This window comes from Salmo salar, unplaced genomic scaffold (genome assembly GCF_905237065.1).
Source record: "Salmo salar unplaced genomic scaffold, Ssal_v3.1, whole genome shotgun sequence".
NCBI lineage: Eukaryota > Metazoa > Chordata > Actinopteri > Salmoniformes > Salmonidae > Salmo > Salmo salar.
Window position 1 is genome coordinate 129,081 of NW_025547820.1, and position 24,827 is coordinate 153,907.

Genomic DNA, 24,827 nt, shown 5'->3' on the forward strand with positions numbered 1-24,827 from the left:
CAGGGAGCCGGGTCTGGTGTCCCCCCCAGGTAGCCGGGTCTGGTGTCCCCCCCCCCAGGTAGCCTGGTCTGGCCCGACAGCTTGCTGCCGTCGATACTAAACTTCCTGGGACATGTATTATGTGACAGGCTGATTGACTGGTTGGAGGAGGAGGGGGGGAGGAGGGAATAGGGAATCTAGGTCTGTGTCCCAAAAGGCTCCCTATTTCCTATATAGTGCACTACTTTTGACCAGGGGCCCTGGAGTCCAAAGTCTTGTTCCAAAGTAGTGCACTTCATAGGGAATAAGGTGCTATTTGGGACGTAGATCAGCCCAGTCAACTCCTGAGTTCCTGGAGTAGACTGATTCAATCAACCACCTGTGGGATTAGTGGTCATCGCCACGGTAATCGCTCAAACAGGAAGGAAGCAGATGATTGGGTGGGGTGTCAAAGTGGATCAAATCAAATCAAAATGTTATTGGTCACGTATTTATCAGATGTTATGATGGGTGTAGAGTAATGTTTATGCTCCCAGCTCCAACAGCTCACTAGCCTAATACCTGACAATACAAAACACGCAAATCCCCCCCTAAAAAAACCAAATATGAATATGAGAAGAATACACATTATTATTATACTATAAATTGTAATCCAGACATATTAAGAAGTAGACAGTAAATATAGAGCTACATTTATTACACAAATTAAGAACAGCAAAAAAAAGGCATCACGTTCATGATATAGTGATGTGTCATGAGGTCACCACCACATTGATTCAACAGGCCGTAGTGTTACTCAATAGGGCCGGGTAGGTAACCATCGGTTACAGTGACCTCCAGTAGAAAGGGGGTTGTTGTCCATTTCATCATGTTAAAACAAACAAACAAAAAAATACTTAAAAAAAAATTTAAAGGGGCATTCTGTTATTAGTAAAGTGTTTTTGTTTGAACTGCAGATTGCCCCTTTAAGCATGGCCCCCAACAAAACAGGAAGCGCTAACACAAGGAGCTAGTCAGCTATCTTGCCTGACAACAGCCAGCGGATGTCCAATCAAATAAAAGCATCGAAACTCGTCAGTCCTTTGTTGAAGAGAGGCTGTAGACAACACCTTTTGGTAAATATGTAGAAACAGGACCGTTTATGTAAATCCATCTTGATATTATAAAGGTAAAGAATAACAAAACATTATTCTGTAATACTGGAATTATTATGCAACATGTAAAGTTAAAAGAGTATGTACAGTGAACGGTGTTGAATATATTTGCCTCCTAAATGGCACTCTATTCCCTATTTAGTGCACTACTTTTGACCAAAGCGCTATGGCACTATGGTCAAAAAAGTAGCGCACTATATAGGGAATAGGGTGCTATTTGGGAATGCAAGCCTAAGCCACAGAGGTACAGTCAGCATTGGGGATCATGGAGTTCCTATGGTAGAATACATGAAACATCTCCTCTGGTTGATGAGATACATTCTATAGATGATCTGTGAACTGATTCTCAACGCTGCAGTCCACAGCTGAAGCTCTTGACAGTCTGGTTGGTAGTAGAAATAACAGTCTTGGTATTATGGTATGTACAGAGGTGATGGAAGGAAGAGGCAGGTTTTGAGTCGGGTTCTATCTCAGTTCATCACGTTCTCCACAACCATACTGGAGGAGAAGGTCGAAGGGTCGTCCCCCCCCCCCGACTCGGGCCTTCGATGTGAAGGAATCACGGAAGGATTGAATTGAGGAAGAAACGTCAGAGTACGTAAAGTAACGAAGGCATCTTATTGGTTCAGACACAGGGTCAGCTGGGCGGGTCAGATGATGACCGTCTCCGTGTGATAGGCTGAGTAGGAGAATGAGGTGTGTTTGTGGGAGGAGCCGGAGAGGGCTGGTTTATAGGGGTGGAGGAGGAGGAAGAAGAGGTGGAGGAGGAAGAGGAACTAGCCCAGCGTGACGGTGGCCTGCGGTTGGCTGGACAGGCCGGACGAGAGAAATTCTTCTGGACTGATGAGGAGCTGGAAGACACTTTACACTCCTGAGGGAAGAGAGACAGAGAGACAGAGAGAGAGGGTGAGGGGGAGACAGAGAGGGGGAGAGGGGAGAGACCGAGAGGGGGAGAGACGGAGAGCGATAGAGAAAGAGCGAGAGGGAGAGAGAGAGGGAGAGAGAAAGCGAGAGACGGGGGAGAGAGAATGAGAGAGGAGGAAAGACAGAAAGAGAGGGGAAGAAAGAGAGGGGGGGAGAGAGAGAGACGGAGGGAGAGAGAGACAGAGGGATAACATGGAGAGAGAATTAACAAACATTCTGATTCCTCGCTCCAATCAGCCATAAACCATGATTGTGGCAGAAACAGTAGGCTACATTTCTCCAGGTCATCTGCAGCCCTCGGCCATCGACTCCATTTCACTTCAGGATAACATCTGAGCTGGAAAACTTTCCATATTATCTCCTACCTTCGTCCTCTGTAACCCCCTTGAGCACCTACTCTATTTACAATATTAAAATAATAAGAATCAAAATTGTCTACGGGACAACAGTAATAACAATAACCAAGGGTCAAAATAACCAACACATTCATCAATAACAACAAGCATAGAGGACATGTGCAGGTTGATTGGTCGGTCAGACACTGTCCCTCATCTTACGGCAGGCAGCGATGTAGTTTATACATCACAGAAGACTGAAATACAACAAAACTGTTTCACATAGAAACACCAGATTTTCTGAAATAATGTTTATGAAATGATGAAAAATATTCAACCCACGAGGCTTTTGGTCTTTGACAGAAAGGACAGTGCCTCATTACAGCCCCAAAGCTAATCTGTCCTCGATCGAGATGACATGAACAAATATTCCAGTTAGGTGTCTCTCTCTCTCTCTCTCTCTCTCTCTCTCTCTCTCTCTCTCTCTCTCTTCTCTCTCTCTCTCTCTCTCTCTCTCTCTCTCTCTCTCTCTCTCTCTCTCTCTCTCTCTCTCTCTCTCTTCTCTCTCTCTCTCTCTCTCTCTCTCTCTCTCTCTCGTTTTATCTAAAGGGAGAGTTTTCATTCCTGTGGTCTGTGCGGGGGGGCTCAGAGGCAGCTGGCTGACTAGAGATATTTCTGTAATTACAAAACACACAACATAGAACCAGAAACCTACTGCTTCCAACTGAGGGTGACGGAGGGGGGAGAGAGAGAGAGCGAGCCAGCGAGGAGCGAGAGAGGGGGCGAGAGAGAGAGAGAGAGAGAGGGGGCGAGAGAGAGAGAGAGGGGAGAGAGAGCGAGAGAGAGAGAGGGTGGCGAGAGAGGGGAGAGAGCGAGAGAGAGGGGGGCGAGAGAGAGAGAGGGGGGCGAGAGAGAGAGAAGGGGGGCGAGAGAGAGAGAAGGGGGGGCGAGAGAGAGAGAAGGGGGGCGAGAGAGAGCGAGAGAGAGGGGGGGGCGAGAGAGAGAGAGGGGGAGCGAGAGAGAGAGGGGGGAGAGAGAGAGGGGGAGAGAGAGCGAGAGAGAGAGGGGGGAGAGAGAGAGAGAGGGGGCGAGAGAGAGCGAGAGAGAGAGGGGGCGAGAGAGAGAGAGAGAGAGAGGGGTGGCGAGAGAGAGAGAGGGGTGAGCGAGAGAGAGAGAGGGGTGGCGAGAGAGAGAGGGGAGCGAGAGAGAGAGAGGGGAGGCGAGAGAGAGAGAGGGGGAGCGAGAGAGAGAGAGAGGGGGCGAGAGAGAAGAAGGCGAGAGAGAGAGAGAGGTGGCGAGAGAGAGAGAGAGGGGGCGAGAGAGAGAGAGGGGGAGAGAGAGAGAAGGGGGGCGAGAGAGAGCGAGAGAGAGGGGGGCGGAGAGAGAGAGAGAGAGAGGTTGTGGCGAGAGAGAGAGGGGTGGCGAGAGAGAGAGAGGGGGAGCGAGAGAGAGAGAGGGGGAGCGAGAGAAAGAGAGGGGGGGCGAGAGAGAGCGAGAGAGAGAGGGGTGGCGAGAGAGAGAGAGGGGGGCGAGAGAGAGCGAGAGAGAGAGGGGTGGCGAGAGAGAGAGAAGGGGGCGAGAGAGAGGGGGAGAGAGAGAGAGGGGGAGAGAGAGAGCGAGAGAGAGGGGGCGAGAGAGAGAGAGAGAGAGGTTGTGGCAGAGAGAGAGAGGGGTGGCGAGAGAGAGAGAGGGGGAGCGAGAGAGAGAGAGGGGAGCGAGAGAAAGAGAGGGGGGCGAGAGAGGCGAGAGAGAGAGAGGGGGCGAGAGAGAGAGAAGGGGGCGAGAGAGAGCGAGAGAGAGGGGGGGCGAGAGAGAGAGAGGGGTGGCGAGAGAGAGAGAGGGGGGGGCGAGAGAGAGAGAGGGGGGGCGAGAGAGAGAGAGGGGGGGCGAGAGAGAGCGAGAGAGAGGGGGGCGAGAGAGAGAGAGAGAGAGCGAGGAGAGAGACTTAAGATGAAAGGTTAGAGTAGAGTCTCTTCCTGCCAAGTTAACTTCTTGGTTCCTTTGTTACAAAGCTGTTAAGAGTGAAATGGGCCACATTGCAGCTAACCAGGAGGCTTTGGCCTCTTTCTGTCAGCACATAGCAGACAGAAACACCATTCCCAGTGGTGTCGTCCTCAGCCTACGACAATCAGGAAGGATTTCACAACGGAATGTGGTCCCCTTTTACATTGTCTGTCCCAAATGCAACCCTGGAGTGTCCTACCTTCAACCAGGACCCATAGGGACTAGGGGACCATTACCTTGGAGTGTACTACCTTCAACCAGGACCCATAGGGACTAGGGGACCATTACCTTGGAGTGTACTACCTTCAACCAGGACCCATAGGGACTAGGGGACTATTACCTTGGAGTGTACTACCTTCAACCAGGACCCATAGGGACTAGGGGACTATTACCTTGGAGTGTACTACCTTCAACCAGGACCCATAGGGACTAGGGGACTATTACCTTGGAGTGTACTACCTTCAACCAGGACCCATAGGGACTAGGGGACCATTACCTTGGAGTGTACTACCTTCAACCAGGACCCATAGGGACTAGGGGACTATTACCTTGGAGTGTACTACCTTCAACCAGGACCCATAGGGACTAGGGGACTATTACCTTGGAGTGTACTACCTTCAACCAGGACCCATAGGGACTAGGGGACTATTACCTTGGAGTGTACTACCTTCAACCAGGACCCATAGGGACTAGGGGACCATTACCTTGGAGTGTACTACCTTCAACCAGGACCCATAGAGACTAGGGGACTATTACCTTGGAGTGTACTACCAGATTAGCTGGTCAGCTGACTGTGGTGAGTGTTGTGTGTGTATTCTTGCGTTTGCGTACTCACCTGCATGGTCAGCCTGGTCTCTCCATGGGAGCTGGTCAGCCTGGTCTCTCCATGGGAGCTGGTCAGCCTGGTCTCTCCATGGGAGCTGGTCAGCCTGGTCTCTCCATGGGAGCTGGTCAGCTGGCTGTGGTGAGAGTGTGTGTAGGAGGACTGTCCAGAGGCAGGGCCTGGGTGATCCCAGTAATCCTTGTCCATCATCTCCGCCAGAAGATCCATGAGTTCCTCTTCCTGTCTGGGGCTGAAGCCAGGGTTAGGACTGGGGCTAGGACCAGGATTAGGGCTGAGACTGGGGCTGAAGCCAGGGTTAGGACTGGGGCTAGGACCAGGATTAGGACTGAGACTGGGGCTGAAGCCAGGGTTAGGACTGGGGCTAGGACCAGGATTAGGGCTGAGACTGGGGCTGAAGCCAGGGTTAGGACTGGGGCTAGGACCAGGATTAGGACTGAGACTGGGGCTGAAGCCAGGGTTAGAGTTAGGACTGGGGCTAGGACCAGGGTTAGGGCTGGGGCTGAAACCAGGGTTAGGACTGGGGCTGAAGCCAGGGTTAGGACTGGGGCTGAAGCCAGGGTTAGGACTGTGGCCATGGCTGCGTCCAGGGTTAGGGTTAGGACTAGGGCTGGGGCTGAAGCCAGGGTTAGGGCTGGGGCTGCGTCCAGGGTTAGGGTTAGGGCTGGACTCAGTGGGTTGGGTATGGTTCTGGTACCGCTGGGTCCAGGCAGTGTTCTCATAGCTCTTCAGGATCCTCTCCACAGCGCCGTAATTAGACCTGGAGTCAGACGGACGCAATGCAGCCAGGGTCAGGGGCTTCCAGGGCTGGTCGCTCATTACACCTGGCACACGGAGTCCTGCCCCCCCAGCTCCAGGCACACGGAGTCCTGGCCCCCCAGCTCCAGGCACACGGAGTCCTGGCCCCCCAGCTCCAGGCACACGGAGTCCTGGCCCCCCAGCTCCAGGCACACGGAGTCCTGGCCCCCCAGCTCCAGGCACACGGAGTCCTGGCCCCCAGCTCCAGGCACACGGAGTCCTGGCCCCCAGCTCCAGGCACACGGAGTCCTGGCCCCCCAGCTCCAGGCACACGGAGTCCTGGCCCCCAGCTCCAGGCACACAGAGTCCTGGCCCCCCAGCTCCAGGCACACAGAGTCCTGGCCCCCCAGCTCCAGGCACACAGAGTCCTGGCCCCCCAGCTCCAGGCACACAGAGTCCTGGCCCCCCAGCTCCAGGCACACTGAGTCCTGGCCCCCCAGCTCCAGGCACACAGAGTCCTGGCCCCCCAGCTCCAGGCACACAGAGTCCTGGCCCCCCAGCGTCAGGTTTAGGGGTGTCCTGCATTGTGGTTGGGCGACACCCAGGTTGCCCAACCTGCCTTGGCCTAGGGTTTGTAGGAGGCTGGGGCGCTGGGCACGACTTAACTGAATGAGGCCTCTCTCCTTGGGCCTTGTTGTCCCTCTTAGGACTGGCACTCACCTCTGGTTCTGGAGCCGTATGTGTAGCCTGGGCAGGCTGCTTGTATTCACCAGAGATGGACCTGTTCAGTGTGGGCTTAGATAGGCTGTTGGGGGTCCAGCTTTGTGTTTGACCTCAGGGCAGCGTGTTGCCGGGTTAGAAGGCATGTTCCTAAACGTAACTTCTGGGTGTTGGGGTGAAAGGTCAGAGGTGGTGGCAGAGGAGTCAAAGGTCCTGACGGTGACTCCTGGATGAGGGTCAGATGGGGCCAGGGCCTGGCTCAGTTTGATCCCTGAACTCAGCTTCTGAGCTGTGATGTCACAGATCACCTCCTTCTGTCTGACCTCTGTGTTGTGCCGTGGCGGGAGGTCAAAGTTCGTCTCCCTGGTGACCCCGTGTGTGACCTCGCCACATACCGTCGTACCGTCTGGTGTGCCCCGCTTAGAGACACCCGCTGAGGTAAAACTGTCCTCCGCCTCATCGTCCTCCATCCCTCGACCCATCTCAGCCTGGAAGAGAGTCCTGTTAAACTCAGCAGTGGCCTGTTCCAGCATCTTATTCCTACTGGGGCCCGGAGGGTTGGGGCCCGGAGGGTTGGGGCCCGGAGGGTTGGAGCCCGGAGGGTTGGGGCCCGGAGGGTTGGGGCCCGGAGGGTTGAAGCCTAGAGGGTTGGGGCCCGGAGGGTTGAAGCCCAGAGGGTTGGGGCCCGGAGGGTTGAAGCCCGGAGGGTTGGGGCCCGGAGGGTTGGGGCCCGGAGGGTTGGGGCCCGGAGGGTTGAAGCCCGGAGGGTTGGGGCCCGGAGGGTTGGGGCCCGGAGGGTTGAAGCCCGGAGGGTTGAAGCCTGGAGGGGGTAACTCTAAGGTAAGGTCAAGAAAGATGTGTGAAACGGCTAGGTCTTTGTTTCCAGGTTGTACATGACTCTCTCTCTCAGGGCTTCTAGGACTTCTAGGGTTCTCAACGGTCCTGTAGTCGTGCATCAAGTCTCTCCCAGCAGCACTCACTATGTTGACTTCAGACAGGCTCTTCTGGACAGGCACGTAGGTGGACGACCTGCTGCTGCCGAAGCGGTTCCCGTCGCAGGACCAGCGGTTGTGGCAGCAGCCCACGTTGCAATGGGAGTTAGCGGGAACAGCGCAGGTGGTAAACACCGCCTCCGTCAGAACTTTCCCCTCGTTCTCCTGCAGCATCGCCTCGAACTTCCTCACTATCGATGGGCTGCTGATGCACATCCTGTCTAACAGGAGACAGGGGCTGTGGCACTTCCTGCCTGAGCCACTGAGGGATTCTGGGACATGTAGTTCAGGGGAGGGGCTGGCGAGGTACCATGATGTTGTCCGAGGAGGGATAGGAGGAGGAATCAGCAGAGGGGAGAGCGGAGGGGCTTCTCTCTCCCTCTCAGGGGGCTTGGATGTGGGGTCCTTGACGTGACTGGGGCCACTGGTGGGGTCCATCCTGATGGACAGCCAGTTCTCCTCTTCCAGGGCCCGGAGGTCAGCTACCAGCTGCTTCAGGTTGAAGGCAGGGTCCTCCATTCTCTCTCTGGTCGTAACATGGTCCACCTTGGGGAAATACACGGACTCGGTTCGACCCCTTAGGGCAGGGAATCAAAACACAGAAAGAAAGTAAAAAGGTCATTACATTACAAAGCACAGCGAACATCTAAACTATTTCAATCAACTCTAGGAGAGATCAAGCAGAATGGACAAGCTCACAAAGTACAGCGAACATCTAAACTATTTCAAACACTCTAGGAGAGATCAAGCAGAATGGACAAGCTCACAAAGTACAGCGAACATCTAAACTATTTCAAACACTCTAGGAGAGATCAAGCAGAATGGACAAGCTCACAAAGTACAGCGAACATCTAAACTATTTCAAACACTCTAGGAGAGATCAAGCAGAATGGACAAGCTCACAAAGCACAGCGAACATCTAAACTATTTCAAACACTCTAGGAGAGATCAAGCAGAATGGACAAGCTCACAAAGTACAGCGAACATCTAAACTATTTCAAACAACTCTAGGAGAGATCAAGCAGAATGGACAAGCTCACAAAGCACAGCGAACATCTAACTAAACTATTCAACACTCTAGGAGAGATCAAGCAGAATGGACAAGCTCACAAAGCACAGCGAACATCTAAACTATTTCAATCAACTCTAGGAGAGATCAAGCAGAATGGACAAGCTCACAAAGTACAGCGAACATCTAAACTATTTCAAACACTCTAGGAGAGATCAAGCAGAATGGACAAGCTCACAAAGTACAGCGAACATCTAAACTATTTCAAACACTCTAGGAGAGATCAAGCAGAATGGACAAGCTCACAAAGCACAGCGAACATCTAAACTATTTCAAACACTCTAGGAGAGATCAAGCAGAATGGACAAGCTCACAAAGTACAGCGAACATCTAAACTATTTCAAACACTCTAGGAGAGATCAAGCAGAATGGACAAGCTCACAAAGTACAGCGAACATCTAAACTATTTCAATCAACTCTAGGAGAGATCAAGCAGAATGGACAAGCTCACAAAGCACAGCGAACATCTAAACTATTTCAAACACTCTAGGAGAGATCAAGCAGAATGGACAAGCTCACAAAGCACAGCGAACATCTAAACTATTTCAAACACTCTAGGAGAGATCAAGCAGAATGGACAAGCTCACAAAGCACAGCGAACATCTAAACTATTTCAAACACTCTAGGAGAGATCAAGCAGAATGGACAAGCTCACAAAGTACAGCGAACATCTAAACTATTTCAATCAACTCTAGGAGAGATCAAGCAGAATGGACAAGCTCACAAAGCACAGCGAACATCTAAACTATTTCAAACACTCTAGGAGAGATCAAGCAGAATGGACAAGCTCACAAAGTACAGCGAACATCTAAACTATTTCAAACACTCTAGGAGAGATCAAGCAGAATGGACAAGCTCACAAAGTACAGCGAACATCTAAACTATTTCAAACACTCTAGGAGAGATCAAGCAGAATGGACAAGCTCACAAAGTACAGCGAACATCTAAACTATTTCAAACACTCTAGGAGATATCAAGCAGAATGGACAAGCTCACAAAGTACAGCGAACATCTAAACTATTTCAAACACTCTAGGAGAGATCAAGCAGAATGGACAAGCTCACAAAGTACAGCGAACATCTAAACTATTTCAAACACTCTAGGAGAGATCAAGCAGAATGGACAAGCTCACAAAGTACAGCGAACATCTAAACTATATCAATCAACTCTAGGAGAGATCAAGCAGAATGGACAAGCTCACAAAGCACAGCGAACATCTAAACTATTTCAAACACTCTAGGAGAGATCAAGCAGAATGGACAAGCTCACAAAGCACAGCGAACATCTAAACTATTTCAAACACTCTAGGAGAGATCAAGCAGAATGGACAAGCTCACAAAGCACAGCAAACATCCCAGGTATTTGAAACAGTGACTCCTAGGGCAGAGGACGGAACACAGAGACAGGAAGTCCATACCGTTACAAAGCACAGCCAGCATCTCAGGATTCCCAGGTATTTCATATGATGACTGGTGGCTGCTACGGCAAATGGAGCAGACCAAGCATGCCTGGTATTTCAACCAGTGGTTCGTAATGCAACATTTAGTTCTGGATGCAGAGTTTAAAAAGCACAGAAAGTATCCCAGGTATTTAACACAGAGAAGGGGTTAGATCCAGCCAAGTGCCATGGTGCTCCCAGCCGAGTACTGGTTAGATCCAGCCAAGTGCCATGGTGCCCCCAGCCGAGTACTGGTTAGATCCAACCAAGTGCCATGGTGTTCCCAGCCGAGTACTGGTTAGATCCAACCAAGTGCCATGGTGTTCCCAGCCGAGTACTGGTTAGATCCAACCAAGTGCCATGGTGTTCCCAGCCGAGTACTGGTTAGATCCAACCAAGTGCCATGGTGTTCCCAGCCGAGTACTGGTTAGATCCAACCAAGTGCCATGGTGCCCCCAGCCGAGTACTGGTTAGATCCAACCAAGTGCCATGGTGTTCCCAGCCGAGTACTGGTTAGATCCAACCAAGTGCCATGGTGTTCCCAGCCGAGTACTGGTTAGATCCAACCAAGTGCCATGGTGCTCCCAGCCGAGTACTGGTTAGATCCAACCAAGTGCCATGGTGTTCCCAGCCGAGTACTGGTTAGATCCAACCAAGTGCCATGGTGTTCCCAGCCGAGTACTGGTTAGATCCAACCAAGTGCCATGGTGCCCCCAGCCGAGTACTGGTTAGATCCAACCAAGTGCCATGGTGTTCCCAGCCGAGTACTGGTTAGATCCAACCAAGTGCCATGGTGTTCCCAGCCGAGTACTGGTTAGATCCAACCAAGTGCCATGGTGTTCCCAGCCGAGTACTGGTTAGATCCAACCAAGTGCCATGGTGTTCCCAGCCGAGTACTGGTTAGATCCAACCAAGTGCCATGGTGTTCCCAGCCGAGTACTGGTTAGATCCAACCAAGTGCCATGGTGTTCCCAGCCGAGTACTGGTTAGATCCAACCAAGTGCCATGGTGCCCCCAGCCGAGTACTGGTTAGATCCAACCAAGTGCCATGGTGTTCCCAGCCGAGTACTGGTTAGATCCAACCAAGTGCCATGGTGTTCCCAGCCGAGTACTGGTTAGATCCAACCAAGTGCCATGGTGCTCCCAGCCGAGTACTGGTTAGATCCAACTAAGTGCCATGGTGCTCCCAGGCGAGGACTGGTTAGATCCAGCCAAGGACTGGTTAGATCCAGCCGAGGACTGGTTAGATCCAGCAGAGTACTGGTTAGATCCAGCAGAGGACTGGTTAGATCCAGCAGAGGACTGGTTAGATCCAGCCAAGTGCCAGCATGTTCCCAGCCGAGTACTGGTTAAATCCAGCCAAGTGCCATGGTGCTCCCAGCCGAGTACTGGTTAAATCCAGCCAAGTGCCATGGTGCCCCCAGCCGAGTACTGGTTAAATCCAGCCAAGTGCCAGGATGTTCCCAGTCGAGGACTGGTTAGATCCAGCTGAGGACTGGTTAGATCCAGCCTAGTGCCATGGTGCTCACAGCCGAGTACTGGTTAGATCCAGCCAAGTGCCAGGATGTTCCCAGCCGAGGACTGGTTAGATCCAGCCGAGTACTGGTTAGATCCAGCCAAGTGCCATGGTGCTCCCAGCCGAGTACTGGTTAGATCCAGCCATCGGTAGACAGTGACTGTATCCCACACGGAACCCTATTCCCTATACAGAGGCCCTATGGGCCATGGTCAAAAGTAGTGCACTATACAGGGAATAGTTTGTTGATAGAGTCTTACCTCTTGTCCTCTCCGGACTTCCTACTGATCTCATCCTGGTAGCTACACAGCTCTTCACTCACACGGGCTATCTCATTCAGGGCCTAGAGAGATGAGAGAAGGAGAGAGAGAGAGAAGGAGAGAGGAGAGAGAGAGAAGCAGAGAGAGAGAGAGAGAGAATGAGAGGAGAGAGCGAGAGAGAAGGAGAGAGAGAAGGAGAGAGAGGAGAGAGAGAGAAGCAGAGAGAGAGAGAGAGAGAAGGAGAGGAGAGAGAGAAGAGAGAGAAGGAGAGAAAGAGGAGGGAGGGAGAGAAAGAGGAGCAAGGGAGAGAGGGAGGGAGAGTAGAGGAGAGAGGGAGAGAGGGAGGGAGAGAGAGGAGGGAGAGAGAGAGGAGGGAGAGAGAGAGAGAGGAGGGAGGGAGAGAGAGGAGGGAGGGAGAGAGGAGAGAGAGGAGGGAGAGAGAGAGAGAGGGAGAGAGAGAGAGAGAGAGAGAGAGGAGGGAGGGAGAGAGAGAGGAGGGAGGGAGAGAGAGGAGGAGAGAGAGAGAGAGAGGAGGGAGGGAGAGAGGAGGAGAGAGAGAGAGAGGAGGAGGGAGGGAGAGAGAGAGAGAGAGGAGGGAGGGGGAGAGAGGAGGGAGGGAGAGAGAGGAGGGAGGGAGAGAGGAGGAGAGAGAGAGAAAGAGGAGGGAGGGAGGGAGGGAGAGAGGAGGGAGGGAGAGAGAGAGAGAGAGGAGGGAGGGAGAGAGAGAGGAGGGAGGGAGAAGGAAAGAGAGAGAAAGAGAGGAGGGAGGGAGAGAGAAGGAGAGGAGAGAAGGAGAGGAGAGAGAGAGAAGGAGAGGAGAGAGAGAGAAGGAGAGGAGAGAGAGAGAGAGGAGGGAGGGAGAGAGAGGAGAGAAGGAGAGGAGAGAAGGAGAGGAGAGAGAGAGAAGGAGAGAAGTACATTACTAAAAGACAAAAACAGACTTGAGAGGGAGGAGCAATAGACAACAGAATGTTGTGTTGACTCACAGCATTGAGGGCTGTATTATTCTCCTTCTTGTCAGTCCATGTCCCAGAGCTCATCTCAGTGCTGTGGGTTAGTCCTACAATAGGTCCACCGTGGGAGACGTGATGGACATCAACCATACCCCCTTTAGAGGGAGAATCTCTGTCAACCCCTCGCAGGATGGCCTCCAGTTCTGTCATGTCCACTTCCTGGTTACCAACACAGGCATCATAGTTACGGGGGTTTCCTCTGTCGCCACGGTGATCCACCCGGTTTCTGTGGGCGGCGAAGTCGTCGTTGCCGTGACGACGGGGGTAGGAGCCGTGTTGGTTGGCGGGCTCTGATTGGCCGCCGCCGCCGCTGCTTCGTGGGTCGGCGGTCGAGTTGTCGCTAAGCATGCTGGATCCTGTGCTGGTGGAATGTACGCTGACACTCAGGGTGACTTCCTCTGTAATCTCTCCGACAGGTTCTCTCATCTCCCCAGATACCTCACGCCTCACCTTCACCTCGTCGTACATCTAGGAGGAGAAAGTCATATCATATAAATGACGTGGAAACAACGTCGATTAAACCAAGTGTGTGGCCAGGGGGAAATGCTTTCACAGGTCTTACCCACAACGCATTAGGGCAGAATCATAATGTTTCATATCTGTAGGCGTGAAGTAAAGTGTTACAACAGGAACAGAATCTCATTCTGGGTCTGTGAGTGTTATAACAACATGTTTTATGTTTTAAACTCTTCCGTGTAAAGTCCCCTGGTTCTGCGTAGTTCTGGTACCGCTTCCGACAAAACATTTTCACGTATAAATCCATCTGTGGACAGCGGTAGCCCTGGTTACCGTGGACACAGGAGTACGTCTCTTCTGCCTGTATGAAGCTTGGATGTCCCTCCTACCATTTCATTGGGTCTTCCGACTGTCCATCAAGTCCTGGCTGAACCTTACTGGTTGAGCCACTAACAACGCATACGCCTGGAATCCTTACATCGCTGTAGCACATTCAGAGATTATTATCTATATTTATTTTACTTTTATTTAACCAGGAAAGTCTGTTAAGAACAAATTCTTATTTATAATGACGGCCTACCGGGGAACAGTGGGTTAACTGTCTTGTTCAGGGGACGGAACGACATATTTTTACCTTGTCAGCTCGGGGGATTCAATCTAGAAACCTTTCAGGTGACTGGCCCAACGCTCTAACCACTAAGGCTACCCTGCCGCCAGTAGCATAAAAATAATTCATAGATTTTAAACAAAATTCACTTTCTGTTTGTCGTAGATGGACAAGATCAATATGAGATGAAAAAGGCGAGCTCTGTGAGATGTTTCCATGGAGAGAGACCTTTAGAAAACAGACACATCTTCTCTACAACTAAAACATACAAATATGTACTCTACAGGTTCAAATCCTATACACTAAGTCATTTTATAAATCGATTCTAGTATATTTTGAAAAGCCTTATTCATATACAGTTTTGCTGAATAGGAAAAACGTTGTATAAAATACTGAAAATATTGTATCATATTTGTACTGTGTACTTGAGTTTGTGTCCTCAAAAATGACTAGACCTCAGCAATTTATAAGGATTTCTACCTTTCTTGGAGAACACAGCATTACTAGCTATTGTTTATGGCCCTCTCGTGATATAATGACTTTTTGGGAGGCTTACGTAGATTACATTTAATTACAGCAGTATAGCGTACACAGCCATAGTAATAAAATACATTGATCCCCATACATAAAACCCATCTGGAACCACTACAGTACTCAGTGAAATATACAACTCTTTAGACTACGTACCCAGAGTAAAACAGCTGGGCCACAGCCTCAGAGTGTTAAACTGAATGGATGACCTTTCCCCTGCTACCACTACGTCCCCAAACGGGACAACTATTTCATCAGGGATGACTCCCAAATGGCACCCTATTCCCTATATAGGTCTCTCTCTGCCTCGCTCTCTGCCTCGCTCTCTGCCTCGCTCTCTGCCTCGCTCTCTGCCTCGCTCTCTGCCTCGCTCTCTGCCTCGCTCTCTGCCTCGCTCTCTGCCTCTCTCTGCCTCTCTCTGCCTCTCTGTAGTGAGGTCAGGACTATGCTTTGGTAAACATGTCTCTCTGTAGTGAGGTCAGGACTATGCTTTGGTAAACATGTCTCTCTGTAGTGAGGTCAGGACTATGCTTTGGTAAACATGTCTCTCTGTAGTGAGGTCAGGACTATGCTTTGGTAAACATGTCTCTCTGTATTGAGGTCAGGACTATGCTTTGGTAAACATGTCTCTCTGTAGTGAGGTGAGGACTATGCTTTGGTAAACATGTCTCTCTGTAGTGAGGTCAGGACTATGCTTTGGTAAACATGTCTCTCTGTAGTGAGGTCAGGACTATGCTTTGGTAAACATGTCTCTCTGTAGTGAGGTCAGGACTATGCTTTGGTAAACATGTCTCTCTGTAGTGAGGTCAGGACTATGCTTTGGTAAACATGTCTCTCTGTAGTGAGGTCAGGACTATGCTTTGGTAAACATGTCTCTCTGTAGTGAGGTCAGGACTATGCTTTGGTAAACATGTCTCTCTGTAGTGAGGTCAGGACTATGCTTTGGTAAACATGTCTCTCTGTAGTGAGGTCAGGACTATGCTTTGGTAAACATGTCTCTCTGTAGTGAGGTCAGGACTATGCTTTGGTAAACATGTCTCTCTGTAGTGAGGTCAGGACTATGCTTTGGTAAACATGTCTCTCTGTAGTGAGGTCAGGACTATGCTTTGGTAAACATGTCTCTCTGTAGTGAGGTCAGGACTATGCTTTGGTAAACATGTCTCTCTGTAGTGAGGTCAGGACTATGCTTTGGTAAACATGTCTCTCTGTAGTGAGGTCAGGACTATGCTTTGGTAAACATGTCTCTCTGTAGTGAGGTCAGGACTATGCTTTGGTAAACATGTCTCTCTGTAGTGAGGTCAGGACTATGCTTTGGTAAACATGTCTCTCTGTAGTGAGGTCAGGACTATGCTTTGGTAAACATGTCTCTCTGTAGTGAGGTCAGGACTATGCTTTGGTAAACATGTCTCTCTGTAGTGAGGTCAGGACTATGCTTTGGTAAACATGTCTCTCTGTAGTGAGGTCAGGACTATGCTTTGGTAAACATGTCTCTCTGTAGTGAGGTCAGGACTATGCTTTGGTAAACATGTCTCTCTGTAGTGAGGTCAGGACTATGCTTTGGTAAACATGTCTCTCTGTAGTGAGGTCAGGACTATGCTTTGGTAAACATGTCTCTCTGTAGTGAGGTCAGGACTATGCTTTGGTAAACATGTCTCTCTGTAGTGAGGTCAGGACTATGCTTTGGTAAACATGTCTCTCTGTAGTGAGGTCAGGACTATGCTTTGGTAAACATGTCTCTCTGTAGTGAGGTCAGGACTATGCTTTGGTAAACATGTCTCTCTGTAGTGAGGTCAGGACTATGCTTTGGTAAACATGTCTCTCTGTAGTGAGGTCAGGACTATGCTTTGGTAAACATGTCTCTCTGTAGTGAGGTCAGGACTATGCTTTGGTAAACATGTCTCTCTGTAGTGAGGTCAGGACTATGCTTTGGTAAACATGTCTCTCTGTAGTGAGGTCAGGACTATGCTTTGGTAAACATGTCTCTCTGTAGTGAGGTCAGGACTATGCTTTGGTAAACATGTCTCTCTGTAGTGAGGTCAGGACTATGCTTTGGTAAACATGTCTCTCTGTAGTGAGGTCAGGACTATGCTTTGGTAAACATGTCTCTCTGTAGTGAGGTCAGGACTATGCTTTGGTAAACATGTCTCTCTGTAGTGAGGTCAGGACTATGCTTTGGTAAACATGTCTCTCTGTAGTGAGGTCAGGACTATGCTTTGGTAAACATGTCTCTCTGTAGTGAGGTCAGGACTATGCTTTGGTAAACATGTCTCTCTGTAGTGAGGTCAGGACTATGCTTTGGTAAACATGTCTCTCTGTAGTGAGGTCAGGACTATGCTTTGGTAAACATGTCTCTCTGTAGTGAGGTCAGGACTATGCTTTGGTAAACATGTCTCTCTGTAGTGAGGTCAGGACTATGCTTTGGTAAACATGTCTCTCTGTAGTGAGGTCAGGACTATGCTTTGGTAAACATGTCTCTCTGTAGTGAGGTCAGGACTATGCTTTGGTAAACATGTCTCTCTGTAGTGAGGTCAGGACTATGCTTTGGTAAACATGTCTCTCTGTAGTGAGGTCAGGACTATGCTTTGGTAAACATGTCTCTCTGTAGTGAGGTCAGGACTATGCTTTGGTAAACATGTCTCTCTGTAGTGAGGTCAGGACTATGCTTTGGTAAACATGTCTCTCTGTAGTGAGGTCAGGACTATGCTTTGGTAAACATGTCTCTCTGTAGTGAGGTGAGGACTATGCTTTGGTAAACATGTCTCTCTGTAGTGAGGTCAGGACTATGCTTTGGTAAACATGTCTCTCTGTAGTGAGGTCAGGACTATGCTTTGGTAAACATGTCTCTCTGTAGTGAGGTCAGGACTATGCTTTGGTAAACATGTCTCTCTGTAGTGAGGTCAGGACTATGCTTTGGTAAACATGTCTCTCTGCCTCTCTATTTTTCCTCTGCATTTCTTTTTTCCTTATAAATGTTTGTTCTCAGGAGGCCAAATGAGAGCCACATGTTGGTTCAAAGCAGATTGTTCCTTTTGTATTTCTCGTCTCATTAGGAAGCTAATCGCCTAGCCTCTCCTAGCCTCTCCTAGCCTCTCCTCGCCTAGCCTCGCCTAGCCTCTCCTAGCCTCTCCTAGCCTCTCCTCGCCTCTCCTCGCCTAGCCTCTCCTCTCGTAGTCTCGCCTCTCCCTGCCTCGCCTCTCCTAGCCTAGCCTCTCCTAGCCTCTCCTCGCCTCTCCTCGCCTCTCCTAGCCTCTCCTCTCCTAGCCTCTCCTCGCCTCTCCTAGCCTCTCCTAGCCTCTCCTCTCCTAGCCTCTCCTCTTCTAGCCTCTCCTCTCCTAGCCTCTCCTCTCCTAGCCTCTCCTCTCCTAGCCTCTCCTAGCCTCTCCTAGCCTCTCCTAGCCTCTCCTAGCCTCTCCTAGCCTCTCCTAGCCTCTCCTCTCCTAGCCTCTCCTCTCCTAGCCTCTCCTCTCCTAGCCTCTCCTAGCCTCTCCTCTCCTAGCCTCTCTCCTAGCCTCTCCTCTCCTAGCCTCTCCTCTCCTAGCCTCTCCTCTCCTAGCCTCTCCTCTCCTCTCCTAGCCTCTCCTCTCCTCTCCTAGCCTCTCCTCTCCTCTCCTAGCCTCTCCTCTCCTAGCCTCTCCTCTCCTAGCCTCTCCTAGCCTCTCCTAGCCTCTCCTCTCCTAGCCTCTCCTCTCCTAGCCTCTCCTCTCCTAGCCTCTCCTAGCCTCTCCTCTCCTAGCCTCTCCTAGCCTCTCCTAGCCTCTCCTAGCCTCTCCTAGCCTGAGTGTGTCAGATTTAGAGCCTTCTGTATTGGATGTCCCCTGATGTTCTCCATTCACTAGCTACCCACTGCCTCCTCATCTCCTTCCCTTTCTCCACCTCTCATCTCCTTCCCTTTCTCCACCTCTCCTTCCATCCTCTCGTCATCACCTGATCCTCTCGCTCTCCTCCCAACTCTCTCTCCCTCTACTCCCACCTCTCCTCCCTCCCTCCCACTCTCCTCTCACCTCTCTCCCTCCCCCTCTCTCTCCCTCTACTCCCACCTCTCCTCCCTCCCTCCCTCCCTCCCTCCCACCTCTCCTCCCACCTCTCTCCCTCCCCCTCTCTCTCCTCTCACCTATGTACATATTCTCATTCACCCCTTTAGATTTGTGTGTATTAGGTAGTTGTTGTGAAATTGTTAGATTACTTGTTAGATATTTACTGCACTGTTGGAACTAGAAGCACAAGCATTTCGCTACACTCGCATTAACATCTGCTAACCATGTGTATGTGTGACAAATATATTTGATTTGATTTAAAGAACATCTAGCCGCTCGAGAGCATCCTTACCTACCGATCTATAAATGACGTCTCTGTAATCTAGCACGGGTAGGATGGTCATCTGAATCAGGGTTAGTTTGGCAGCTGGGGTGAAAGAGGAGCGATTTACGATAGAGGAAACCAAGTCTAGATTTAACTTTAGCCTGCAGCTTGGATATGTGTTGAGAGAAGGACAGTGTACCGTCTAGCCATACTCACAAGTACTTGTATGAGGTGACTACCTCAATGTTTCCTAAAGCATAGCCCCTAACCTTACTGCAACTGTACTGGGATCAGTATTAGTTGGTCTTATGTTTCCTAAAGCATAGCCCCTAACCTTACTGCAGCTGTACTGGGATCAGTATTAGTTGGTCTGCCAAAGCATAGCCCCTAACCTTACTGCAGCTGTACTGGGATCAGTATTAGTTGGTCTCCCAAAGCATAGCCCCTAACCTTACTGCAGCTGTACTGGGATCAGTATTAGTTGGTCTTATGTTTCTCAAAGCATAGCCCCTAACCTTACTGCAGCTGTACTGGGATCAGTATTAGTTGGTCTTGTGTTTCTCAAAGCATAGCCCCTAACCTTACTGCAGCTGTACTGGGATCAGTATTAGTTGGTCTGCCAAAGCATAGCCCCTAACCTTACTGCAGCTGTACTGGGATCAGTATTAGTTGGTCTTATGTTTCCTAAAGCATAGCCCCTAACCTTACTGCAACTGTACTGGGATCAGTATTAGTTGGTCTCCCAAAGCATAGCCCCTAACCTTACTGCAGCTGTACTGGGATCAGTATTAGTTGGTCTGCCAAAGCATAGCCCCTAACCTTACTGCAGCTGTACTGGGATCAGTATTAGTTGGTCTCCCAAAGCATAGCCCCTAACCTTACTGCAGCTGTACTGGGATCAGTATTAGTTGCTCTGCCAAAGCATAGCCCCTAACATCACTGCAGCTGTACTGGGATCAGTATTAGTTGGTCTTATGTTTCTCAAAGCATAGCCCCTAACCTTACTGTAGCTGTACTGGGATCAGTATTAGTTGGTCTGCCAAAGCATAGGCCCTAACCTTACTGTAGCTGTACTGGGATCAGTATTAGTTGGTCTGCCAAAGCATAGCCCCTAACCTTACTGCAGCTGTACTGGGATCAGTATTAGTTGGTCTGCCAAAGCATAGCCCCTAACCTTACTGCAGCTGTACTGGGATCAGTATTAGTTGGTCTGCCAAAGCATAGCCCCTAACCTTACTGCAGCTGTACTGGGATCAGTATTAGTTGGTCTCCCAAAGCATAGCCACTAACCTTACTGCAGCTGTACTGGGATCAGTATTAGTTGGTCCCATGTTTCCCAAAGCATAGCCCCTAACCTTACTGTAGCTGTACTGGGATCAGTATTAGTTGGTCTGCCAAAGCATAGCCCCTAACCTTACTGCAGCTGTACTGGGATCAGTATTAGTTGGTCTTATGTTTCCCAAAGCATAGCCCCTAACCTTACTGTAGCTGTACTGGGATCAGTATTAGTTGGTCTGCCAAAGCAGAACAGGAGGACAGTACCTTAGACTATAGAGATATAGCAGGACCAGTGAGCTCCAAGGACTTTGTCCCATTAGTCTGCAGAACATGACTATATGAATGGCTACTTTGTTAGGATTGTTTCAATAGGACTGGTCACATGTCAATGACTCTTTCACTATGTTTCCAATAGTTGCTGTTAGCACCACTCTTCAACCACAAAACATCACCACATTCTGCTTTACAGCTCAGCCAACCTGGTCCCAGATCTGTCCTGTCTTTCCAGCTGCTATGGGCAATGTCATGACAAACAGATCTGGGATCAGGCTACAAAACATCACCACATTCTGCTTTACAGCTCAGCCAACCTGGTCCCAGATCTGTCCTGTCTTTCCAGCTGCTATGGGCAATGTCATGACAAACAGATCTGGGATCAGGCTACAAAACATCACCACATTCTGCTTTACAGCTCAGCCAACCTGGTCCCAGATCTGTCCTGTCTTTCCAGCTGCTATGGGCAATGTCATGACAAACAGATCTGGGATCAGGCTACAGCCAAACACTTCACATACTAGTCTACAGGTCCAGTGTCAGGGGATTTGTTGTAACAAAAAACTGTAAAATGCTGGAAAAACAAAACAAACAAACTCTCCAGTGTCATGGCTCACCTCCTCTCCCCTCCTCTCCCCTCCTCTCCCCTCCTCTCCCCTCCTCTCACCTCCTCTCACCCCCTCTCCTCTCACCCATCTCACCTCCTCTGCATGTCTCCCAGCTGGCTCTCCCACTCCTTCCTCTCAGAGATAAATCTCTCCCCTCTCACCTCCTCTCACCCCCTCTCCTCTCACCCATCTCACCTCCTCTCACCCCCTCTCCTCTCACCCATCTCACCTCCTCTCACCCCATCTCACCTCCTCTCACCCATCTCACCTCCTGTATCTTCCTCTGCATGTCTCCCAGCTGGCTCTCCCACTACCTTCCTCTCACCTCCTGTATCTTCCTCTGCATGTCTCCCAGCTGGCTCTCCCACTACCTTCCTCTCACCTCCTGTATCTTCCTCTGCATGTCTCCCAGCTGGCTCTCCCACTACCTTCCTCTCACCTCCTGTATCTTCCTCTGCATGTCTCCCAGCTGGCTCTCCCACTACCTTCCTCTCACCTCCTGTATCTTCCTCTGCATGTCTCCCAGCTGGCTCTCCCACTACCTTCCTCTCACCTCCTGTATCTTCCTCTGCATGTCTCCCAGCTGGCTCTCCCACTACCTTCCTCTCACCTCCTGTATCTTCCTCTGCATGTCTCCCAGCTGGCTCTCCCACTACCTTCCTCTCACCTCCTGTATCTTCCTCTGCATGTCTCCCAGCTGGCTCTCCCACTACCTTCCTCTCACCTCCTGTATCTTCCTCTGCATGTCTCCCAGCTGGCTCTCCCACTACCTTCCTCTCACCTCCTGTATCTTCCTCTGCATGTCTCCCAGCTGGCTCTCCCACTACCTTCCTCTCACCTCCTGTATCTTCCTCTGCATGTCTCCCAGCTGGCTCTCCCACTACCTTCCTCTCACCTCCTGTATCTTCCTCTGCATGTCTCCCAGCTGGCTCTCCCACTACCTTCCTCTCACCTCCTGTATCTTCCTCTGCATGTCTCCCAGCTGGCTCTCCCACTACCTTCCTCTCACCTCCTGTATCTTCCTCTGCATGTCTCCCAGCTGGCTCTCCCACTACCTACTTCTTCCTCTCACCTCCTGTATCTTCCTCTGCATGTCTCCCACTAGCCCTTCCTCTCACCTCCTGTATCTTCCTCTGCATGTCTCCCAGCTGGCTCTCCCACTCCTTCCTCTCACCTCCTGTATCTTCCTCTGCATGTCTCCCAGCTGGCTCTCCCACTACCTTCCTCTCACCTCCTGTATCTTCCTCTGCATGTCTCCCAGCTGGCTCTCCCACTCCTTCCTCTCAGAGTTGAATCTCTCCAGCAGTTCAGACTTCTCTCGGACCCAGCCCTTCTCACTGAGCTCCAGCCTGCAGCGCACGTCCATGGCTGCCGTGTGGGTGTCAACCAGCAGCCTCCTCTGCTGCTCTCTGTCCCTCCGATGAAGAGTACTCTCCCTGGGCTCTGGACTCTGAGTTCTCAGCCCCACCTCAACGACAGGACCTCCTCTAGCCTCCAACTGGACAGGAAGAGAGAGATGGAGGGAGAGATGGAGAGGGGGGAGTAAAGAGAGAGGCAGGCAGGGAGAGAGGGAGATGGAGAAGGGGGAGTAGAGAGGCAGGCAGGGAGAGAGGGAGATGGAGAAGGGGGAGTAGAGAGAGAGGCAGGCAGGGAGAGAGGGAGATGGAGAAGGGGGAGTAGAGAGAGAGGCAGGCAGGGAGAGAGGGGGAGATGGAGAAGGGGGAGTAGAGAGAGAGGCAGGCAGGGAGAGAGAGCAGACAAGATAATTAGGTGGGAGAGAATGTCAGGGAGTGTCAGGAAGAGGGGTGGAGGGAGAGAAGGACCAGGGGGAGGAGAGGAAAGGGAGAATTCAGAGAACGGATGGAAGGGATTAAAAGATCATAACTCAAAGGAGTTGATGGTCAACCTCTCCTGTCTCTCATCATCTGACAGGATATCACAGCTGCCTCTACACAGTTCCTTTCCTGTCTGTGGTCCTGTCTCCCTGACTTGTCTCTGGACACTATCTACAGAGTAGTTGTTAAAAAGGGGAGTACATTTTTTAAAAACTTTATTTAACTAGGCAAGTCTGTTAAGAACAAATTCTTATTTATAATGACGGTCTACTGGGGAACAGTGGGTTAACTGCCTTGTTCAGGGGCAGAACGACAGATTTTTACCTTGTCAGCTCGGGGGATTCGATCTAGCAACCTTTCGGTTACTAGTCCAACGCTCTAACCACTAGGCTACCTGCCGCCCCTCCACTCTAACCACTACCCTGCCGCCCCTCCACTCTAACCACTAGGCTACCTGCCGCCCCTCCACTCTAACCACTACCCTGCCGCCCCTCCACTCTAACCACTAGGCTACCTGCCGTCCCTCCACTCTAACCACTAGGCTACCTACCACCCCTCCACTCTAACCACTACCTTGCTGTTCCTCCACTCTAACCACTAGGCTACCCTGCCGCCCCTCCACTCTAACCACTAGGCTACCCTGCCGCCCCTCCACTCTAACCACTAGGCTACCCTGCCGCCCCTCCACTCTAACCACTAGGCTACCCTGCCGCCCCTCCACTCTAACCACTAGGCTACCCTGCCGCCCCTCCACTCTAACCACTAGGCTACCCTGCCGCCCCTCCACTCTAACCACTAGCCTACCCTGCCACCCTCCACTCTAACCACTAGCCTACCCTGCCGCCCCTCCACTCTAACCACTAGGCTAGCTGCCGCCCCTCCGCTCTAACCACTAGGCTACCTGCCGCCCCTCCACTCTAACCACTAGGCTACCTGCCGCCCCTCCACTCTAACCACTAGGCTACCTGCCGCCCCTCCACTCTAACCACTAGGCTACCTGCCGTCCCTCCACTCTAACCACTAGGCTACCTGCCGTCCCTCCACTCTAACCACTAGCCTACCCTGCCGTCCCTCCACTCTAACCACTAGGCTACCTGCCGTCCCTCCACTCTAACCACTAGGCTACCTGCCGTCCCTCCACTCTAACCACTAGGCTACCTGCCGTCCCTCCACTCTAACCACTAGGCTACCTGCCGTCCCTCCACTCTAACCACTAGGCTACCTGCCGCCCCTCCACTCTAACCACTAGGCTACATGCCGCCCCTCCACTCTAACCACTAGGCTACATCCCGCCTCTACACTCTAACCACTAGGCTACATCCCGCCCCTCCACTCTAACCACTAGGCTACCTGCCGCCCCTCCACTCTAACCACTAGGCTACCCTGCCGCCCCTCCACTCTAACCACTAGGCTACCTGCCGTCCCTCCACTCTAACCACTAGGCTACCTGCCGTCCCTCCACTCTAACCACTAGGCTACCCTGCCGTCCCTCCACTCTAACCACTAGGCTACCTGCCGTCCCTCCACTCTAACCACTAGGCTACCCTGCCGCCCCTCCACTCTAACCACTAGGCTACCCTGCCGCCCCTCCACTCTAACCACTACCCTGCCTAGTGTCCATACATCAGACACAAACATCTGCTGTTTAGGCCAATTCAGGAAATCTTGTATTTTTAATACCAACTAGTTGTGTTGACTGTGAGTGGTTTGGGTTAAGAAGGGCAGCGTTAAGGGAATCAGTCCTCTCTCTCTCTGTGTGGTCAATATAACCCTTAGAGAAACTATACTGGCTGTGGAGCTGGAATGAGACCAGGACAATGCTTCTCTCTGTAGTAAGTACACATAGACTTGCATCCAAAATGGCATCCTATTCCCTATATAGTGAACTACTTTTGACCAGGGCCCGTGGTGGTCCCGTAACTAACGGCCATGAAGTTATGGAGTACTGGTGGGCCGT

At 51.1% G+C, this 24,827-nt stretch overlaps 2 protein-coding genes across 4 annotated transcripts in view; both read right to left on the minus strand.

The window, feature by feature from the left end:
- Positions 1-659: 659 nt before the first annotated feature.
- On the minus strand, positions 660-6,604 carry LOC106606126 (mucin-1). 2 transcript variants are annotated; one of them, XM_045711616.1, is made up of 3 exons: positions 6,524-6,604; positions 5,232-6,493; positions 660-2,004 (listed from the first exon to the last, which is right to left on the minus strand). In XM_045711616.1, the coding sequence occupies exons 1-3, from the start codon at positions 6,558-6,560 to the stop codon at positions 1,771-1,773; spliced, it is 1,533 nt and encodes a 510-aa protein (XP_045567572.1). In that variant the 5' UTR covers positions 6,561-6,604; the 3' UTR covers positions 660-1,770. The 2 variants fall into 2 exon arrangements, with proteins under 2 accessions (XP_045567572.1, XP_045567571.1); XM_045711615.1 differs by having other exon boundaries at positions 5,232-6,560.
- LOC106593623 (uncharacterized) overlaps positions 6,434-24,827 on the minus strand; it is a 43,111-nt gene continuing 24,717 nt past the window's right edge. Inside the window, exons 11-14 of one of the 2 annotated variants that reach the window (XM_045711613.1) lie at positions 22,267-22,533; positions 12,957-13,451; positions 11,971-12,053; positions 6,434-8,279 (exon numbers count right to left, since the gene is read on the minus strand). In XM_045711613.1, coding sequence (XP_045567569.1) covers positions 6,761-8,279; positions 11,971-12,053; positions 12,957-13,451; positions 22,267-22,533 — 2,364 coding nt within the window. In that variant the 3' untranslated portion in view covers positions 6,434-6,760. The remainder of the gene's footprint in view (positions 8,280-11,970; positions 12,054-12,956; positions 13,452-22,266; positions 22,534-24,827) is intronic. The other variant, XM_045711614.1, reaches the window with a different exon arrangement.